This window comes from Gouania willdenowi, chromosome 8 (assembly GCF_900634775.1).
Source record: "Gouania willdenowi chromosome 8, fGouWil2.1, whole genome shotgun sequence".
In the NCBI taxonomy this organism is placed as follows: domain Eukaryota; kingdom Metazoa; phylum Chordata; class Actinopteri; order Blenniiformes; family Gobiesocidae; genus Gouania; species Gouania willdenowi.
In genome coordinates, this window is record NC_041051.1 from 12,439,690 (window position 1) to 12,459,631 (window position 19,942).

At 37.8% G+C, this 19,942-nt stretch overlaps 1 protein-coding gene across 5 annotated transcripts in view; it reads left to right on the top strand.

Moving 5' to 3' along the window:
* The window catches only part of clec16a (C-type lectin domain containing 16A), a 35,547-nt gene that overhangs the window by 3,106 nt on the left and 12,499 nt on the right, over positions 1-19,942 (top strand). For 3 of the 5 annotated variants that reach the window (XM_028454719.1, XM_028454722.1, XM_028454724.1), the window contains exons 3-16: positions 162-295; positions 1,208-1,356; positions 3,513-3,618; positions 6,866-6,871; positions 9,752-9,875; positions 10,005-10,179; positions 11,312-11,362; positions 11,716-11,832; positions 14,040-14,376; positions 15,517-15,628; positions 15,724-15,824; positions 17,798-17,917; positions 18,074-18,183; positions 18,710-18,754. In XM_028454719.1, coding sequence (XP_028310520.1) covers positions 162-295; positions 1,208-1,356; positions 3,513-3,618; positions 6,866-6,871; positions 9,752-9,875; positions 10,005-10,179; positions 11,312-11,362; positions 11,716-11,832; positions 14,040-14,376; positions 15,517-15,628; positions 15,724-15,824; positions 17,798-17,917; positions 18,074-18,183; positions 18,710-18,754 — 1,687 coding nt within the window. The remainder of the gene's footprint in view (positions 1-161; positions 296-1,207; positions 1,357-3,512; positions 3,619-6,865; positions 6,872-9,751; positions 9,876-10,004; positions 10,180-11,311; positions 11,363-11,715; positions 11,833-14,039; positions 14,377-15,516; positions 15,629-15,723; positions 15,825-17,797; positions 17,918-18,073; positions 18,184-18,709; positions 18,755-19,942) is intronic. The other 2 variants (XM_028454721.1, XM_028454720.1) reach the window with 2 other exon arrangements.

Consider the following 19,942-nt stretch of genomic DNA (forward strand, 5'->3'; position numbering starts at 1 on the left):
AATACCGGTAAACGTGTAGGACTGATTCCTGTGCCAAAGGACCACAGTTAGATGCATAATAAATAGTAGCTGCTGTAATTCAAAGGATCATATTTTTCATGAGTTTACTCTATTATGGGATAATGTCTTTTTAACATTACTCCTGTTCTCTCTGTGGTCAGCTTCTTTCTGGAGAAGAACATGTTTGCCTTCTTCTTGAACATCCTGCGTCAGAAGTCGGGACGCTATGTGTGTGTCCAGCTCCTCCAAACTCTGAACATCCTCTTTGAAAACATCAGTCATGAGACATCCTTATGTAAGTCTTTGCACTTTGACTCACTAACATGAAAAGAACATTTGCAACTCTGATGTGATCCCAAAGCTGGTGTTGTTGAGGATTTGGCTGTAAGGAAAACATTCTTTAATTAGTCTATTAATAAAGAACTCAGGGAAATTGTCTATTTTTTTGCTTTTAATTAATTTCCAAACCCTACAGTTGTACTTTTTTTAGAAAAATCAGGCTAGTTTTTTGCATTTTAAAGCAATTTAACTAAAAGCATTCAAAGACTATGAGGTGACACTGTAGGTCTTCCAGTTTATTTTATGTTGATATAGTCAAATATTGCAGAGCATTAAAATGCATTGGTTTTATGTGTTGTTGTGGTTTGGTTAGCTTGTGCTCTGCTTAGCACACCAGGGAAATACAGCAGCAAAAGCCGCCTCCTGGTTTTTTGCTTGTTGCTAGGCAACAACACCCTCAGCAGATATGCTGGCATGTGTACAGTGAGCGGAATATAAAAGTATTGTTGCTCTGAGCTTTTCTGCAGCCACGGACAATAGACACTAACAATGTAGTTAGGTAGTACAACAAGCTCTACATGTTACCTACACTTGTGTATTAAGGTGGTTTGTTAATAAATAATAAATGCTCTGAGCAGATATATTCTTTTTTCATCCCCAGAAGGCATAATTCATAGTGTGACATTCAATCCATACACATACTCATACATAAATAGAAACAATAAATAAATACATGAATCAAAGGTTAAAAAGTTACTAAAAATAGTAATAAAATGCACATTAGCAGGACACATTGTACAGCTGGGATAAAAGACCTCTTGAACCTTTCAGTCCTGCTACGCATGGACCGGATCCTGTCACTGCGGCTACTTTTTTGTGCGACAGCAGAATGACATTATGTGTTAAATTAAATGATCTCCCTTTGCAGATTATCTCTTGTCAAACAACCATGTCAACTCCATCATTGTCCACAAGTTTGATTTCTCAGATGAGGAGATCATGGCTTACTACATCTCCTTCCTCAAGACGTTGTCTCTGAAACTGAATAACCACACCGTTCACTTCTTCTACAATGAGGTGAGGCCCTTATGGGACGAGTGTGTGCGTGTGTGTGTGTGGGTGCGCGTGTGTGTGGGTGTGCATGCGTTTGTGTGTTGAATAAATCAGTGATAGAAAAGACATCAAGAGATTATTTTATTTGGTGCTGGCAGCTCTTTCAGGGAAAACAAGTGAGAACCCTTTTTTTTTTTTTTTTTAAATGTATGTTTCCTTGTTTTCATCAATGTGTTTACTGTTGTTGTTTGAACCTATAGTGTCTTTGGGTTTCTAGAAAAGTGCTTTTAAATAAAATCTATTATTATTATAATTATAAAACAAAAAATGAAAGAGTGAAACATGGACAAGCTAGAAATGCAGTGGAAAATTCTGAACAATCCTGTTAATAATATAAAACTTTTTTTTTCTATATTTAAAAACTTTGTATGTTGATAGATTTAATATTTTGCTTGTTCTCATTGTCCTACTTCCCAGTTTTAGTTTCCTGTGCCCTTTGCTATAAAACGTTTATTGTGATTTGTTGGGTCTCTGTGATAATACATGTTGACACGATGAAATGTGATTCCCCTGAACTTTGTAATGTTATCCGTAGATCTCCTGCTGGCCTGTTTGTGTTGTGGAAAGTTATTGGTATACTGGTAGCTTTACTCTGCAGGCAAAACTAGAAAAAAAGTGTAGATCTGGAAATGTTTGCCACTATTTGTTTTGCCCTGATAATTTGTTTTGAATTTGTGACTCATAGCATTTTTGCGACTATTTTTGCACAATTCTTTTCCATTTTCAACACATGACCTATTTCCCCAGTAGGGGGAACCATTGCAGTTGCAAACCACTCCTTCAGTTCTACACATTAGAAATAAATACTAACCTCTGGTTTGGTGTCAGCGTCAGATTTCTTCATTTGCTGTGACTTCTGGGCGACTGTATTAGTGGGATTTTCACTCTGTGGCCTGGAGGTTTGCAGCTTCTGAAGAAATACTGAGTAGAGGATCAGACTTGTACACATTGAGATAGCTGTAGGCTTTTGTGTGGTTAAACCTGATAAACAAGGATACTGTGCTCAAATTGACAAAAAAAAAATCCCAAATTAAATATGCTAACTGTGGTTTCAGTTAGGAAAGAAATTTAAAATGAAGTTTTTGACATTCGGTGTAGTTGTGTAAGAATATTAGCCGTTCTGGGTTGATATCCATAATGTAGGCATTTGCAATGGAGCCGTGAATTTGAACGATTCCAATTTTGGAATAAGCTAGCGAACCAGCTCTTTCTGAATGAAATAGTCTGAAACTCTCCATGAATTTTAATTCTGTGAACTTTTTACATTTTATGAACTTTACGAGCAATTTCTCACATGAAAACTTTATTGTTTATTATTTAGACATCCTGAGTGTGTGATGCTTAATGTTACTATGCTTCCACTCGTGCTAACCTGGTGCACAATATTAAACATACCTTAAGGAACAACTTGTACAGCCCAGTTACCAGATTAGCAGCAGGTACAGCATAAAAATCATAAACACTTCAACTGCACACTGTTCGTGTTGCGTAGTTACGTGATCATACCAGACTGTCATTGCCCGATCTCGTTAGATCTTGGAAGCTAAGCAGGTCTCAACCTAGTAGTTGGTAGTAGGTTTGTAGTTGGATGGGAGACCACTGAGAATTCCAGGTGCCACAGTGAGGTACAGTCACCCCAGTGGTCTCTTTCATTGTGTCCTTGGGCAAGACACCTCACTCACATTGCCTAGTATGAATGTAGTGTGTGAGTGAGTATTGGTGGTGGTCGGAGGGGCCGATGGTGCACTATGGCAGCCTCGCTTCCGTCAGTCTGTCACAGGGCAGCTGTGGCTACAATAGTAGCTTACCACCACTAAGTGTGGAGTGAAAGAATAATGCCTTAATTCTGTAAAGTGCTTTGAGTGTCTATAATTAAGTGCTATATAAAATCCAATGCATTATTATTATTAATGCAAATACTTGCGGTGGATTCTTCTTCGTTGGTGTACAACAGCTGCGTATCGAAAGTAGTAATCGAAATTTAAGAATGTCAACAATTCACGGAGAATCATAAAGTTAGTGCCAGGACCAATCAGTACTCGATGTCTGACCCTAGGTGTGAGCGGTGGTGCTATTCCCTTCTTGCTCACTACAGCCTCCTTTCTGTCTCCCAAACACAGCACACTAATGACTTTGCCCTGTACACTGAGGCCATTAAGTTTTTCAACCACCCTGAAAGCATGGTCCGCATCGCAGTACGCACCATTACGCTCAACGTCTACAAAGGTGAGTGCCCGGTGCGTGCATGTGAACACGCTATCCTTACACATGCACATGCTAACCGTACTCATGCACACAGCTAACTAACATATGAGAGGTGCTGGAGTTCCGACCGCCTTCCTTTCTGCTCCCGTCCCTTTTTTTTTTTTTTGCTGCTTATGCATGAACATGATTTTAACAGGTAACAAATACTCAAACCTGATCTGCTTCTTTTTAATCTTTAATGGTGCTCTAAATCATGATATTGTCTAAAGATATGATGAATAATTCAAGAGCTAATTTGTTCAGTAAAATAATGTTTTGTTCATCCTGGGTCTTGTGGTGACTTGTGACTAAAATAAATATCACCCATGGTACATGATAATAATATATTGTTAGCTTTTTTTAAGTTGCACAATTTATTGAATTAAATGATGTAAAACTTGTAGTGTTTTTTTTTTATTTTTTTTTTTTAACCCAAACATTTGAGATTTGAACATAGTTTAGTTTGTTAGACCACTGTTCACACACCTAACAACGTTTGTTAAATATTTTCCACTTAGTCATGAGCACTACCCTCTACACTATGGCAGGGTTGCCTTCAAAAGTCAGTGCTATATTAATACTGTACATCTAAAAGCACTTTTTTAGGCTTATCAATGTGATGCATATCAATGTCGACTAGGGTTGTAGTAATCTATGCTTGTAGTAATCAATTAGGCTGTTTTTTTTAAACTGTTAATCGACAAAGTTGCATTTAGTGCATTGTTGTTTTTTGACTCACAATTGCTTGTACTGTATATTAGAAACTAGAATATACAGTAAATAGAGCAGCAGTCAGGAGCCTCCATGCATTGCCACAAATTACACATTGACCTCTGTAAGACTACCCTCTAGCGGTGACGGAGAAACAATCTCATCAAAAATATGATGAGAGGTACATTGCTTTGCACTAGCCAAACATGCTATCAAGAGTTTGATGCCCTTTGCCACCACTACTTGTGTGAAAGTGGATTTTCAGCTTTGACAAACATAACAATTAAATATAGAACAAGACTTTGCGTGGAGAACGATTTCAGACTCAGACTCTCTCAAATTCAGCCAAACATTGAAGAGTGATGTACATCCTCTCAACCTCACGCTTCTCATAGTTTTTCACAGAATTTCACAGTTTTTGGGTGATGGAAAAAAACAGATTTTTTTTCTACTTAAATAAATCGAGTCATAACTCTGAATTAGATGTTTTATTATTTGCTTACAGATTTTAATTCTTTTTTTAATAAGGTATTATTTCTCAACAGGAAAGGTAAAATTTGGAGACAAATTTCACTGTAGGGATACATTTTCTATGACACACAAGTGTGGAGGAGTAGGGGGTACATGGCCTCAAAGGTCGATGTCTGAAGGGGTACAGAACTGTGAAAAGTTTGGGAACCACTAAATTTAGTGTAACGTGTTTTGCTGAGAAAATAAATAAACCTGACTTGTCGATATAGACCGTTGCGACTGAGGTCACGGCATATTGACCCAGCGCCATAGTGTAATTTTTTGACATATTGAAAGCAGCCCATGTGCTAAACGATTGTCGAAGGTCGTCTCCGTTTGACCGCAATATGTTGGAGTCACAGATTATGTTGACACTTTACTAGAAGCTGAGAGAAGTCGGTACAAGGGGAAACTGGGTCTGATAGGTGGGAATGACTCCTGCAACGTTCCTGTTGACAAATGGAAAAAAGATGCTTCCTTTTTCCCGGGAGTGACTTATCCTGACTTCGTGAACTACCTAGTGTTTACAGCTAGCTCATACACAATGGACAACATGAAATTATTCAAGGGACTGGAAGCTTACAAGCAGTTTGTTTGTGGCTGGATTTGAGAAGTAGATGCTTTTATTCATAATGGACTCCATGTGGTTAAATCCAGGGTAAGTAGGCTCATTTTTAATAATTAATCTGTAATATGAGTGTACAATGCTGGTTTTTCAGAATCAGAGCTATTTTATTGATGACCTAAATTTGTGTGAAAAATAGATCTGCACACTTGGATCAATGCAAATTAAACAATTTAATTTCCCAAGCTTTTGGTCAAACGACCTTCATCAGGGTAACAAACAACATAGCTACAATGAACACCCAAACACAGCACAAAAGTTTACCATCGCTGTGGGCTCTCTGCTTCGCTATATACAGTCTATGGTTTCAAAACGTTCCTGCGGTGGCTTGTTCTTCCATCATAGCGCAGGGCCGTACATCACGTGACCTCTGAGGTCATGTGGCATGGTTCTATTGTTGTTTGAATACGCTGCTTTTAATGGTTACTTTTTGTTGTGCTGTGCTGGCTTTTGTTTAGTGTGTAATGGTCCAACACGTTAGACACCTTTTGTCACTAGTGCACTAAAGAGAGAAAACGAGACCCATTTGGTCCACTGTACAGTGGCTGGGAAGTGTCAGGTGAATGCATTTACAGAAACAAACACAAATACAAAAAGGTCACAACACAAATGCAAAATGGCCACAACGGAAGTGTTTCCGCAACGGTTTCTGAGTAAAGGTTAAAGTTCTCTGCAACTTTACACCAGCTGTGGTGTCCCCTCCGTTCGTTCATTTGTTTCGTCTTGCATGTAACTGTGTCCTGTCCTTGACTTTCTTGCATCGCCTATGATGACTAAGCTGTTACTGCTTGCTTCTATAGTAGCTTTGAGGTGTGGGGAAATGCTAACAGTGCTGATCAAGCAATTTTGCCATGCTCCTGGAAGGAATCTGTACAGAGGGAAGTATCATTTCAATGCAACATTCTCCAGACACCTAACAACTGTCATGACTAAACAATGTCTAGAAATGTTGATTTCTGCATTGTTTTAGGCTGCTGTGCTGTGTGAGTACCTCACAGTCACAAAGCTGACATTGATTAGGAGGTTGCCATGGAAACAACCATGAGTTTCCCAGTTTGATGCTTCTCACTGATTCCAAGGGATTTTACCTGCAACAAGCAATGACTTGTAAAAAAAAAATTAATTGGGCATTGTCATAAATTATATTACAACATGCTAGACTTGTTAGTTTTGGTTTTCCAGAGTTTTCCGGAATTGCTTTTCCCAAGTGTGCTGCTCATCTGCAGGTCCTGTTGAGCCCTCACCACTCCACAGCCACCCCCAGACTCACATTAACCCTGTGTCTGTTTGCCCCCTCTCCCTCTTCAACCACTCCTCCTCTTCCTCTTCTCTCTCCTCCTCTCCCCCCTCCTCCCCCTGCGCGCTCCATCTGCCTAACTCCAGTTTCATGTAAGTTGGAACCATTCGTTCAGTCTTTTACTTGGGGCTGGGTAGCCTTGTACTGTGTTTGGTTGGTGGTGGTCAAAAACAAATGCTGATTCAGTCAGATCAATTGAGTCGATTTTTCCACTTTAACTTAATTTTTGTTCTAAAGGTATATTGCTAATGTTGGTGTTACCCAGCCCTGTTGATTGCTCCTTAGAGGTGTAATTGTCATACATGTTTGGGCATGAGGATCACACTTAATCCTGTTAACCATTCTGTGCCACTCACACGCTTGCCTAGGTAGAAACTTGCATGCAGGTGATTCTTCCACAGTCTTAGTATGAGTCCATCACAACGTCACCATTTCTCTCCACTGAGAAAGTGCTAAGAGATGCGCATTGTGGATTTTTCTCTTATTCAAAATGATCTGTTTATCACTAAATATCATGGTGTATTGTTACAGCTTTCTCCTTTCTATTTTCAAAGATAAATGACACTTTAGACCATTAAGCTTTTTGTTAAAATTTGACTGAATTCTGGTAGGGCCCTATGAAATCCGTTTTATTTTTTCCAAATTCCGTGTTTTCCACAATAATTTTTTTTAAATTCCGTTTTTTAAAAAATATTAATCGAATTTTTCAGAAAGTATTAATTTTTAACTTCTGTGAAAAAACAAAATAAATACTAACAAATAAAAAACCTATAAATAAACCAAATTGTATGTCAAAAATAAAGTTAGATACAGTTAAAAGGTAGATATAAATTGTAGTGACATAAATTATTCTGACTTCTTTTTAAAAAATTATTTATATGTCATAAAGATGTATGAGAGTAGCAATAATATGACAATATTTCCCCCTCAGGGATCAATGGTTTACTGAATCTGAGCAGGTTTATTGTTTAAGTTTTGATTAACCTAATTTAAATTATCCTGATAACATCATTCCAGACCGTAATAATTACACAAAAATAAATGGCTGCAAGGATGCATCAGTTATTGCACCACTAGGGGTCAGAATATTTTACAGTATCAGAAGTTATCATTAACCTGTAATGTTTAAGACTCTACAATCTCTGGTATCGATGGTCTCGTCCACAACAACAGAACAACGTTTACTACAGATCTTCTTGTAGTTCTGATGAGATGTTGATCAAACACTCTCAGCAGGTGAAGCTGACGGAGCTTCACAGGCACAGTAAAGTTAAGCGAGCACTGGTCGGCTCTGATTTTGGAGTCCGTGATGTTTTGCGTAGTTTTTTGCTATTTTAGACGGTGTTTAGTAGGGTTTAAACAGTGTTTAGTGGGGTTTAGATGCTGTTTGGAGCAGCCAGGACGGGAAGGGGGAGGGCAGTGCATCTAATGAGTGATGCACGGAAACATTTCCCCATAAAAAACTTTGCCTCACGGTGACGACGCATCATCCCGATTCTGTCCATTTCCGCGTTCAACAGTAGATTCCGGTCGATTCCGTCCGCATTTCCGTTAACGTGGATTTTATAGGGCCCTATTCTGGTAATATTGCACTACACTCAAACAGCGTTGTCAGAATACCTTAATCCGTGTACCCATCGATCTTTGGTTATTCTGTTTTAAAACCATATGAAAACAACAAATAAACAGTGTGGTTATTTTGTTTTACTGACTTAAAACTAAAACATAAATACAGGAAAAATTAAAAACCAGATAAGCAGCGCTTTTCTGTTATAAAATTACATTTTCTGTTTGTGTGCTATTTGGATATTTACAGGAAACTATGGACGAGAGCTTCATTTTTTAAGCTCACCACGCAGAGGGGACCCATAGATGGGGGCAGACTTTTTCTCTGCTGCGTTTGGTAAAAATGATCTTGTAGCATGTCGTCCACCTCACACCGATAGTAAAGAGGCATAATTTCTGTGTCTATGACATTTCGAGTTATTGATGCTGGAAGTCTGAATCTGAATATCGTGCCATCTTTACCAGACAGTGTTACTGTCCAAATAGTATTCAGGTAAACTGGTGACTGACTATCGACTGTGAGGCCGGTGTGAGGAACAATAGATGTTAGAACTTCTACCATTTGAGACTTTTGAAAAAACAATTACAGCTTTTTTGAGGGCAGTATTAATATTTATTTTGCATGTTTTAATACCACCAGCCACTAACGGCAGCTGTCAACACAGACGGAAGTTGATCACAAGAAACGAGGAGCACCAGTGGATTCATTACACCACCTCTGGTTCCTTTAATCACATATCATGTTCATGTTTTACATAACATTCATTTTTTTGTGTGTATTAATGTTTCAATTCACAGTTCATCAGTAAGTTTTTTTGGTCTTGGAGTAAAAGTCTGCCCTCGTCTGTGGGTCCCCTCTGTGTGGTGAGATTAAAACATGAAGTTCTCATCCATAGTTTCCTGTAAATATCTAAATATCACGCAAACTGAAGATTTGATTTTAAAACAGAAAAATGCTGCTTATCTGGTTTTTGATTTTTCTGTATTTTTGTTTTGGTTTTGAGTCAGTCAAAATAACCACACTGTTTATTTGTTATTTTGATTTGGTTTTAATACGGAATAACTAACAAATGAAGGGTACACAGTAAATAGAAAGATTTTCTTAAGACTTTCTTGCGTCTATTAGAACCTTGCCCACTATGTATGATAAACATGATCTTTGATCGTTTTAAAACAAACTAAATCTAAACTCTTAGTTAGTGTTTTAACACACTGATTACTTTGGGTTCACAGTGATAATTAAATGGGATAACTTGATCTGAAATGATGTAATCCTTTGAATGCAATCTTTAATAATTGTAATTTACTGTATTTGAGTCACATGCTAGTGTTTATGTTAGGCAGTGTGTTTATAAAATGTATGTGTAGTTGTATATTTGCTTGGTAACCCTACTTACTGTCTGCAGTGGACAACACACACATGCTGCACTACATTCGAGATAAGACAGCAGTCCCATATTTCAGTAACCTGGTGTGGTTCATTGGCAGTCATGTCATTGAACTGGACAAGTGTGTGCAGACTGATGAAGAGTAAGTTGCACCTTTTCTCCCAGTGTATATTTATTGCTTTTCTCCATCTGTTTTTAGCTAAATGTTGTTGTTTTTTTACATGTAGCGATTCTGACCAGTTTCCACTGTCTCCTGTTGTCTTATTTGCAGACATAAGAACAGAGGAAAGCTCAGTGATCTGGTTGCAGAGCACCTGGACCATCTCCACTATCTGAATGATATTCTCATCATCAACTGTGAATTTCTTAACGATGTTTTAACCGACCACCTCCTCAACCGTCTTTTCCTTCCCCTCTATGTCTACTCCCTGGTCAGCTTTGAAACAGTATGTTTTCTTTGTGAACTTTTTGTTTTTCTGTTGACTTATTATCCCATTTTCCCAAAGATAACTGAGAAGAGCAAGAAACTGAATACTTAATAATTTATTGTTGGTTAGTTTCACAAAAAACAATGACCGAATTAAGAAATTATCAGTAATAACAATTGTATTCCCGTTTAACAAACACATTTCTTTGGATCATAGATCAAAGCATGTTTAACCATAAGCAACCACATTACTTGGAAACTTAACAGATGTTATCAGGGTTCCCACGGTCATGAAATTCCTGGAAAGATTATGGAATTTGAAAAACCGAATTTCCAGTCTGGAAATGTCAAGGAATAATTTAACTGTTTTGGAAATATAGCCTATTTTATTTTAATGTTTAAAATCCAACCTTTGCTATTACTATGGGACGTTAAGCAAGTCCCTTAATCACAACACCTTGTGTAGTACATCACTTTTAATAAATGCAAATTGAAATTGTAATCTTATAATTAAACATGGTAGCACTTTTTTAGTTGTTGTTTAATGTTACATTTATCAGCTGATGCATTATTTTTTTTTAAAAATAGTGCAAAATGGGTGTTAAAGGCAACAGCGTCATTGTACGATGCTATATGATGGATAAGTGATGGACACAACTTGCATTTCATGTGCCACATTTTTGCTACCAAATATGGCACACTGGTAGACCTCTGTTACACTGGTACACAGGAAAGGCACGCTCAGTTTTGCACTCTAATGGTCTTGAATATATCTTAACGGTTCAAAACTAAGTAATGGAAATTTGGTCAAATATTTTGGAAAAGTTTTGAAAAATCATTGTGAAAAAAGTGTGGGAACCATGTGTTATGCATACCTTACTTTATAAAGAACTGTAAACATGCAAAATCTCTTCTCATTTCTGATTGAACTCTTAATTAATGATGATTAAAGCTGACTTAAATTTTGCATATACATGCAAATATTTTTTAATTTTCTTTTTTCAATGTGTTTTCTAACTGAAACGGTTGAAATGTATTTGCTGTGTTTTGTCCCTTTTTATCTTGTATAATTTCCTGATGCATGTGTTCTAAATTATCATGCTTTTTTTTATTTATTTATTTTTTTTAAATGTAATTTTATTTTTTTATAGTCTGAGGAGCGCAAGATCAACCCTCAGGTGTCCCTCTACCTGCTGTCTCAAGTAAGCAGTTCACTCACTAGATGTCACCATTATATCTCCAAAAGCCTTTTCCCATAGCGTGCGATTAGTAGCAGTTATTTCACTTTGTAACTACATAGATCCATCTCTTTATGCATGTTTTAGATGCTTTTGTGCTCCCAAAATAGTGGTGTGCAATTTGCAAAAGGTTAAAAAAAAAAAAGAAAATTAGCCATTAGCAGTAATAAATTAACTGAATATGTACTCTTGTCTTCCTATAATTAATACTTAACTTTGGTCAAAATTAGCACGAAAAGAGGAATTTTCTACTTGAACCACATAATTTGTTTGATGACCTGAAATGCTAAACATTTCATTGTATTATGTTTCTCCAGGTCTTTCTCATCATCCACTATCAGCCTCTGGTCAACGCACTCGCAGACGTCATTCTAAGCGGAGATTTGTCTGTTTTCACACCACAGACAGACCTTCACAGCAAACACAAAAACTCGGTAATGCGCAGAAAAAACAGCTCATTTGAATGTGCGCACACAAATATCACACTAACAAGCCACACAGTTAATTAATAAATTCTAACACACAAATACATTAACCCAGGCACAGGGAACAGAGCATAATCCCAGTCTTCTTTTTTCTTTAATAACTCATCTACATGTTGGCACAAGTTACAAAACAAAAATTCCCTTCCTTTTTTCAAATTCTCTTCCTTATTCCCCCTCAGTCATTTATTAACCATGATTTTGTTTTGTTTTCCTTTGTACCTGTACATTGTGGGAGTGTTTCTGAGAGAACATTGGTAGAGTTATTGAAATGGCTCTGTCCGTACGTGTTTGTGGGTTTGATCTGCCTGTGTTGTGAGAAGGGGCGAGACACTTCAGTGAACGTGGCCTCAGGAGGCTCCGCTTGAACATTTTGTTCTACCACAGCAGCCACATTCAGTGGCATGTTACTCATGTATTTACTTTCACTTAGGAGGGTTCCAGTAATCATAAACAATGCATGTACAAGTAATGTAAAGACCAGTTACTGATCTTGACCAAATCTGTTGTTGTTGATGGACCATAGATGAAAAAACTGACTGATGATGTATGTATTGATCAGATGGTACTTCCTGTTAGTCTATGATGTGGCAGGAAATGAGGTTGCATGGTGTAACTGTGACGGATGGCTCACCTAACCCAGATATCTTTCCTGGAAGAAGTGTGGGTTTGTTTTATTCTTTATCTGTTTCTCTTTTTCACGATGGCTTTATTCGCAAACTTGTCATTTCGATACAGGAAGCCATTTTATCAGATTTAGCTTAGCATAAGATCTCTGGTCTACTGCTAAAAGATCAATGGTGTGCTTTGTTGTGGTTATATTTCTTTGTTGGAATCTGTCCTGCATACTCTGCTTTCTGGCCTCCATGGAGTGGTTAACAAGAACCTAGTCAGCTAGCAGGTGCAGCACATCTTTGATACGAGTCTGTGGTTTCACTCTGGGAACCAACATACTTGCCGTAGTTGCAACCCAAATACAATTTGTCTCACTGTTTCCTAACAGTGCAGTGAAGTAAGGTAGATATGTGAGATTGTGAGATTGTATCTTTTTTTTTTAAAAGCATTGCTTAATACTCCTCCAAAAAAATGCAGAAATGTATTGGTTGATTGTGGTGTTACATTAAATTTAAATTATTATTATTATTGTTATTATTGAATTATTGCATCATATTCAGTGCATCCTGTGAACCCATCTGCATGTGCAGACCTGCACAGTGACATGTGAATTGGTTTGGTGGTTAAAGGGTTGAGCGTAATTAGGCTACCAGTTTTAGAGTAAAACAATCCCCCCTTTTACGCAAATTGTGAGACTCTTTAAAGAAACAAAACCACAGAGATCACAAATTGTATCACATGCACAATGCGTGCGCAAGCCAGTGTGAAGAGGTAGCACTGCAGTTACTGTTTGATTGTGTTGGAGGAAGTTATTTGTGTTTTTGGAAAGATCAGCATGATGAAATGTGTATCATTTAGTGTCCTAGCAGGAAGGATGTTTTTGGATGATTCAGTAAATGATCAATGGAAGATAACAGGTGTCAAGCTCATGTGAGTTCAGGCAAACAGCCTAATTCGACCAGTACTATCAAATATATGTACAGCTAGTGGAATATGACATTTCTAATTACCTTTTCAGTGTGGCTAGAGTTCGAATTAACAACTTAAATGTGACTGAATGTAATCAATGGCCACAAAATGCACAAATCCACTGAAAACTATTGCAAACAAATTTCTCCACCTTAGTTTGATCTTAAAATGTAATAAATAAAAACAGTAGCAATGGTATTTTCTCCTCTAAAACAAAGTAAATGTGTTGGTTAAATCAATTACATATTAAAATGTGCCCTAAAAAGATAAGGAAGCTACTTGAACTCTAACCTTTTTTGATATTACGAAAAGGACTGAGTAGAATAACAACTGAAGTAGTATTGCTAATAGCAGCCTGCTTTCTTTTCATCAAAAACTAAGCTTAAGCTTTTGAAATAAACTCCTGCTGCAGCACCTGCTATTTTATTCTTTATATTTTAACATAAATCATCACTACTATTGATTTAATGGAATATTTCACAGATTACGTTACTATTTAGAACTTTTTTAATCTGTTTCTTCAAAGGCAGAAATTCCTTTAACTCCTGCTTTACTGTGTTTGTCTTATCCAATAGACCAATGTGGGTGGTGTGCGTCGTTTCATTAAGCCCCCAGAATCTCTGGAGCGTTCTCTAGAGCTGTCCCGCCATCGCGGACGCAAGAAAACACAGAAGAGGCCAAACTACAAGAACCTCGGAGAGGGCGAGGATGACGAAAGGTCAGGGGGAGGCAGCAACAGCAGCGGAGGAGGAGGAGGTCTGGAGGAGGGCTGGGATGATGACGGCACCAGAGAAGGAGAGAGGGAGGGAGGCCGAGAGAGGGAGAAGGGAAAAGGTACAGAGGGAATAGGAGGAGGAGGAGGAGGAGGTGGGAGCTCTAAGGGAAGCAGAGCGAGTGGGGAGACAGCGGAAGGTGAGTGTGTGTGTCATGGGACACAACAGTACAGGAGTGTGTTTGTGTGTCTTTACTCTCATCAATTGGATGATTACCCAGCAGTTCCCACTAGCAGAAAAGAGAGAGAACTCCTTAAAAAAGTAAAGACAAAAAAGTATAATCCCAAGTTACTACCCACTAGGGCTGGGCGTTATGGATCAAAACTCATATCTCTATTTTTTCTCTAAATGGCGATATACAGTATGAATCGCGACCATTTTAATTCAAATAAAGTCAGACCAGAAGGACTATTTTGGGTTAAATTTGCTGATACTAAATGCCACACAGGCACATTTATTAACAAACAGCTGCACATTACTGTATGTGCCACTTTTGGCTTTTTGTCCTATAAGGGACAGCATGTGTGAGTGAGTTCTGTAGTGTGGCTTGTTTAGGTAAACGTCTGGGTTAGGACACACTCAGCAATCTACTCAACTGAGCTTTTCATTCTGTTCTGAGAAGTAGTGAAAGCAGTGACTCATAAAACAAGTATTTTAAAACAAAATAAGCTATAAATAAATATATATATAATAGGCGATATTGTAATTTTTTATATCACGAAAATAGAATAGAAATAGAAATCTCGATATATCTTGAATCTCGATATATCGCCCAGCCCTACCATCCACTACATTTTCCTGTCAATTGATTGTGCATTATCACTAATAAAATACAGTATGTCGTCCGAATAAGTTACAGAGACACAAGTTTGTAGCTGAATTTACACCTCATTGCACACTGACTTTCTACAAATAAATAAACGGGTTTAAATCTGTATGAAAATGTTTTAGTTTGCAGAAGACAAACCAAAACTTGTGTGTCTGCTTTTCTGACGAGGCCTCCCTTTTTCTGCTACGTTTTCCACCTGTTTGGCCCTTTTTTTGATTTTCACATGATTGCCACCAACCACACATTCAGCACAGTCTCCATGGCAGTGAGTCGTCCATTTCCATGGTGATACAACATCCATCCTGTACTCCTCACCTCTCCGCCTGTCTCTCACTCTTTTTTTTGTATAATCATGAGTACCTGTGATTGAACTGGGGATGTTAGAGGGGGTGTAAACGCATGCAGATGTTCATATTTCTAAGCAGTGTGTCTGTGTGTTTATACTGACAGAGATAGAAATGGTGGTGATGGAGAAGTGTAAAGTGTCAGAGCTGACCGAGCAGAACATCACTGATGAGGAGAAAACGGCTGCAGCCACTCGCACACACAATCAGAGGAGCAGGTAAACGAACACTGAGGCACAGCTGAGATACTTCCTGTAGTGTAAGGAAGAGGTGCCTGGATGGTTGATGTTCACGCTTTCTGCTCTTGCTACAGACCTTTCCTTGACATGGTGTACAGCGCCCTGGACTGCACAGATGATGACTACCACGCCCTGTTTGTCCTTTGTTTGCTTTATGCCGTATCACACAGCAAAGGTTGGTGTAAACCAGGGGTGTCGAGCTCATTTTAGTTCAAGGGCCACATGCAACCCAGTTTGACCTCAAGTGGGCCGACAAGGAAAAAACACTTTCACACAAAATGCAGAATGTTAAGCAATTGGTGAAAATTCCTCGACTTTGCTCAAATGGGCTCGAATTGTACTTAACTGCTGTAAATAATGTATGATAGTATTGCAACCCCCATCGTATTTTATCTGCAACTTATATGGTAATATTCTATTCAATTCAACTTTATTTGTAGAGTGCTAATTACCACAAAAGTCATCTCAAAGCGCTATCAAAATGTAATATTTGTAATAAAAAGGAAAGAACCCAACAGATCCACATGAACAAGCATTAGCGACAGTGGAAAGAAACATGGTGGCAGCCATCTGCTTCGACTGGTTGGGGTTAGTGGACAGAAGGACCAACAGAACAGGATAGAGAGATAGAACATCAGAGTGTCCCAGACTAGTTGAGCCGTGAATCACAGATCAGGAACTGCCAGATCCAACTTCAAGACACCTGAAACAGAAATGAGAGAGAAGGGCGAGGAGAAGGCACTGACTGCAGAAAAACATGATACATTATTAGCAGGTCTGCCTGCATGGAAACACCTGGTGCTAGACTTTGTGTGAGTGGAATGAATATGGGGTGGACATCAGTGTAAATGGTGTGTAACCGGTGTGATGGGTATACAACACAGTGTAGAAGTGGGGGGTTGGCTACAACCCGGCACAACTGTGTCTGTATCATCCCATTGCAGCCCATTAGAGCTATGTGTAGATGGTGGATTGTGTTTGAATATAATGCTGGTGTTCTACCATAATATAATATTTTTAGTTTTAGGGCTTTGTTCCCAGTCGTTAGGTTAACGCTGTTGTACGCTATACGTTTTAGCGAATAAGTAGGTTTTGATTTTAGCCTTAAAGGTGGAGAGAGTAGCAGCATCCTGTACTAAGACTGGGAGCTGGTTCCAAAGGCAAGGAGCCTGGTAGTTGAATGATCTGCCTCCTGTAATATATAAAAGATCCTGTTTTTGCTGTAATTTCTACTTCAACAAAATCTTCCTGCGAGCCAGACTGGATGATCTGGCGGGCCGCACTTGGCCCACGGACCTTGAGTTTGACATGTGTTGCCTAAACAATGCTGTTGGAAGCAGTGGTAATGTAGTTTTAGTTTAAAGACACATTATTATGCACCATAGTCATTCGATTGCCCTGTGGGACTACTTCACAGTTTTAACAGCCTGTGTTCTGTCATCTTGAAATGACATGATTGATGATGTCATATGACCGCACTGCCTGTAAACATCCCATTGTTTTCTACTGGAGTGAAGCATTCAGTCTGCTTTTTAGATCATTTAGCAACTTTTTAGGTCAAAATGATAACTTGTGCTGCCTTTGGCTCTGTTGACAAAAAAGGAAAGACATTAAAAAAAAAAAGAAAAAAATAAGCTCTATTAATTAGTATTAAATTTGTATTTTACTGTTCAGGGATTTGGGATCTTTTCACAATAATCTGTGAAATACGTGTTTTTTACGACAATAGTACCTGCACTACTTGTATATATTTCTCACATCCATCCTTTATATTTATTTTTATTATTATTCTCATTATTATTATTATACTGTTTCTGGTTTGTTTTTGTGTAGTTTTTTTTTGCATCGTCCACCAAGTCACATTCCTCATATTGTTTTAAACTCTACTTGGCAAATTAAAAACGTTTCTGATTCTGAAATAACAGTGTTTCACATAAATTTTTAGAAATACGTATTATCATCCATATATAAACTTTTCTTCAGACACAAACTTTTAATCATGACAGAACCCTTTGGACAGTTACTGTAGGAGCTGAACTTTTATGCATTTTATGCATATGTTTGATAGCTGTGATGTGTTGTAAAAGACGCCATAAATACCCACATAAATTATTTGTGCTTGTTACTAAAGCCTTTACTTGTTGGTAGGTATAAACCGAGATCTGCTGGAGCGTCTGCAGTTACCGGTCCCAGAGCAGGAGAGGAGCTCCTACAGCGTGGTGCTTGTAGAAAGACTGATCAGAGTTTTGAGCCAAGGCGCACAGCCAGGTAATAAGTGCATTTGTTCTGTTGACCTGTATTTTCTTTATATGGTGACATGCTGGACTCTTCTGAAAATATCAAGAACTATATTAGAATAAATAAATTTAGCTTCTTTTTTTATGCATTTATAATTTCGTTTTGCTTTGTTTTAAATGTGCGCAGACAGCAAAGTGCGGCTCGCTACACTTGAGCTTTGCTGCCTCTTGTTGAAGCAGGCGGTCTTTTCTGGAAGCCGCTGTCTCATCAAAGACGTCCATCTGGCCTGCCTGGAGGTATCACAAACATGTTGTTCATGTTCAAACATGTTCACTCACCTATTGAGTCAGTTCATTATCACTAACAGCTTCTGGTTGTGAGAAATTGAAACTAATAATTGTAACTTCAGATGATTTCAAATGCCTCATTCTTTTTAGTTCTGGTTCCTCTTTTTTATACATGGCTCAGTTTATCTGGATTGCACATTTATTTTCTTCCTGTTTGATGAAGTTGAACAAAAATATGCTTAAAAAGACTATAAAGCAATTTTTAATCTTGGAATATCATGCTTTGAGTTTGGCTTTATTATTGATTAACTCATTTAGTCATTGGAATAAAATGAAAATAAAGCAGAACTCAGTTTATGACGAACACCGCCCTTTCCTTAACTTACTACCAACTCCGTTTAAATAGCACAGCCGGTCCATTTACACTTTTGACTTACATTATCAACATTTTATGGTTTACGTTTAGTGTTGGTATCACCTGACATATTCAGACTTGAGACTTTTTTCCATAACTCTGTGGTTTTTGTGTTTTCAGGGTGCAAGGGAAGAAAGTCTTCATTTACTGCGAGGATTCTACAAGGTGAGTGTGAGGCCCAATCCCAATGTCCACACTGAAACGCTTATTGACTTTGTGGTGCTCCTGCTAAGTACGTGAGGGCTCAAGGCTGTCCCATTGATAAATTATGAAGTGCATTAGGGAACTTCTGCAGACTTTTTCAGCCCTTCAGGCGCCCTTTCTATGAGTGGGCTTATCCCCAGACTTATCGTGAGGGAATTACCCATAGTTCATTGCATTGTGACGTATGGCAGGAATCCGATGAGAAACCAGCTGGTAGCCGCTTTCAAAGAGACATGAAACAAACAAATCACTAAACAAAAGCATTGTAACATAGAAATAGTTGTGGACAAATACCATATACACAAAAGCAAATGGCAAAAAAAAAAAAGTCTGTTGTTGCAGTTAAGGGTGAGATAATACAGAAGATTATATTGACAGTTTATGTAGAGATATTTCTAAGGATTTAGTGTTTTAAAAGAAACCAAGAAAAATATGTAAATCTGTGTGTATATATGCTTAAATCTGTGTAATTATAGATACATTTTGAATAGTCCAAGTCAGAGGTTCCCAACCTTTTTTGGGTATGTGACCCCATTTTGATATCAAAAATGTTCGATGACCCCAGAGACATTTTTTTTTTTTTTTTTACAAATAGTTTTTGATCATGTTTATTAAAGTGTGCTGCAAACACAGTGTAGCCAGGATTAGAGACAAAGTGACAAGTGCCCCACCTCAGATATTTTTATACTGCATTTCATTTGAAGTAGATATATATTTCAGTGTTTAAATATAGAACAGGGCTGTTTGATATTTATTGTGTATTTGAAAAGGAATAATTTTTTAAAAAAATCTTAAAATACAAGTTTTTTTATTTTATTTTAACCAATTACTAGACATTTCAGGTGACCCCATATGGGGTTGTTATACTATGCCTTACATGCTAATGTGACCAGTGAATGACCTTGCTTTGTAGTTTGTGCTTGCGTTTCTTATTTTTGTCTATATTAGTTTATTATTTCTTGGTAAGCTAATGTATTTAGTGGGTGTAGATGTTTAATGCTTTTTTTACGACTCTACTACAATGCAGTTTGGGAAACGCTAGCTAATTTATAATCCTGCTCAACTTTTAACAAAATTGGGAATGAGATGGTAAAATACTCAAATTGTAGCAGAACTGCTCTGGCTCTGTCTCCTTTTTCAGTGAACAGT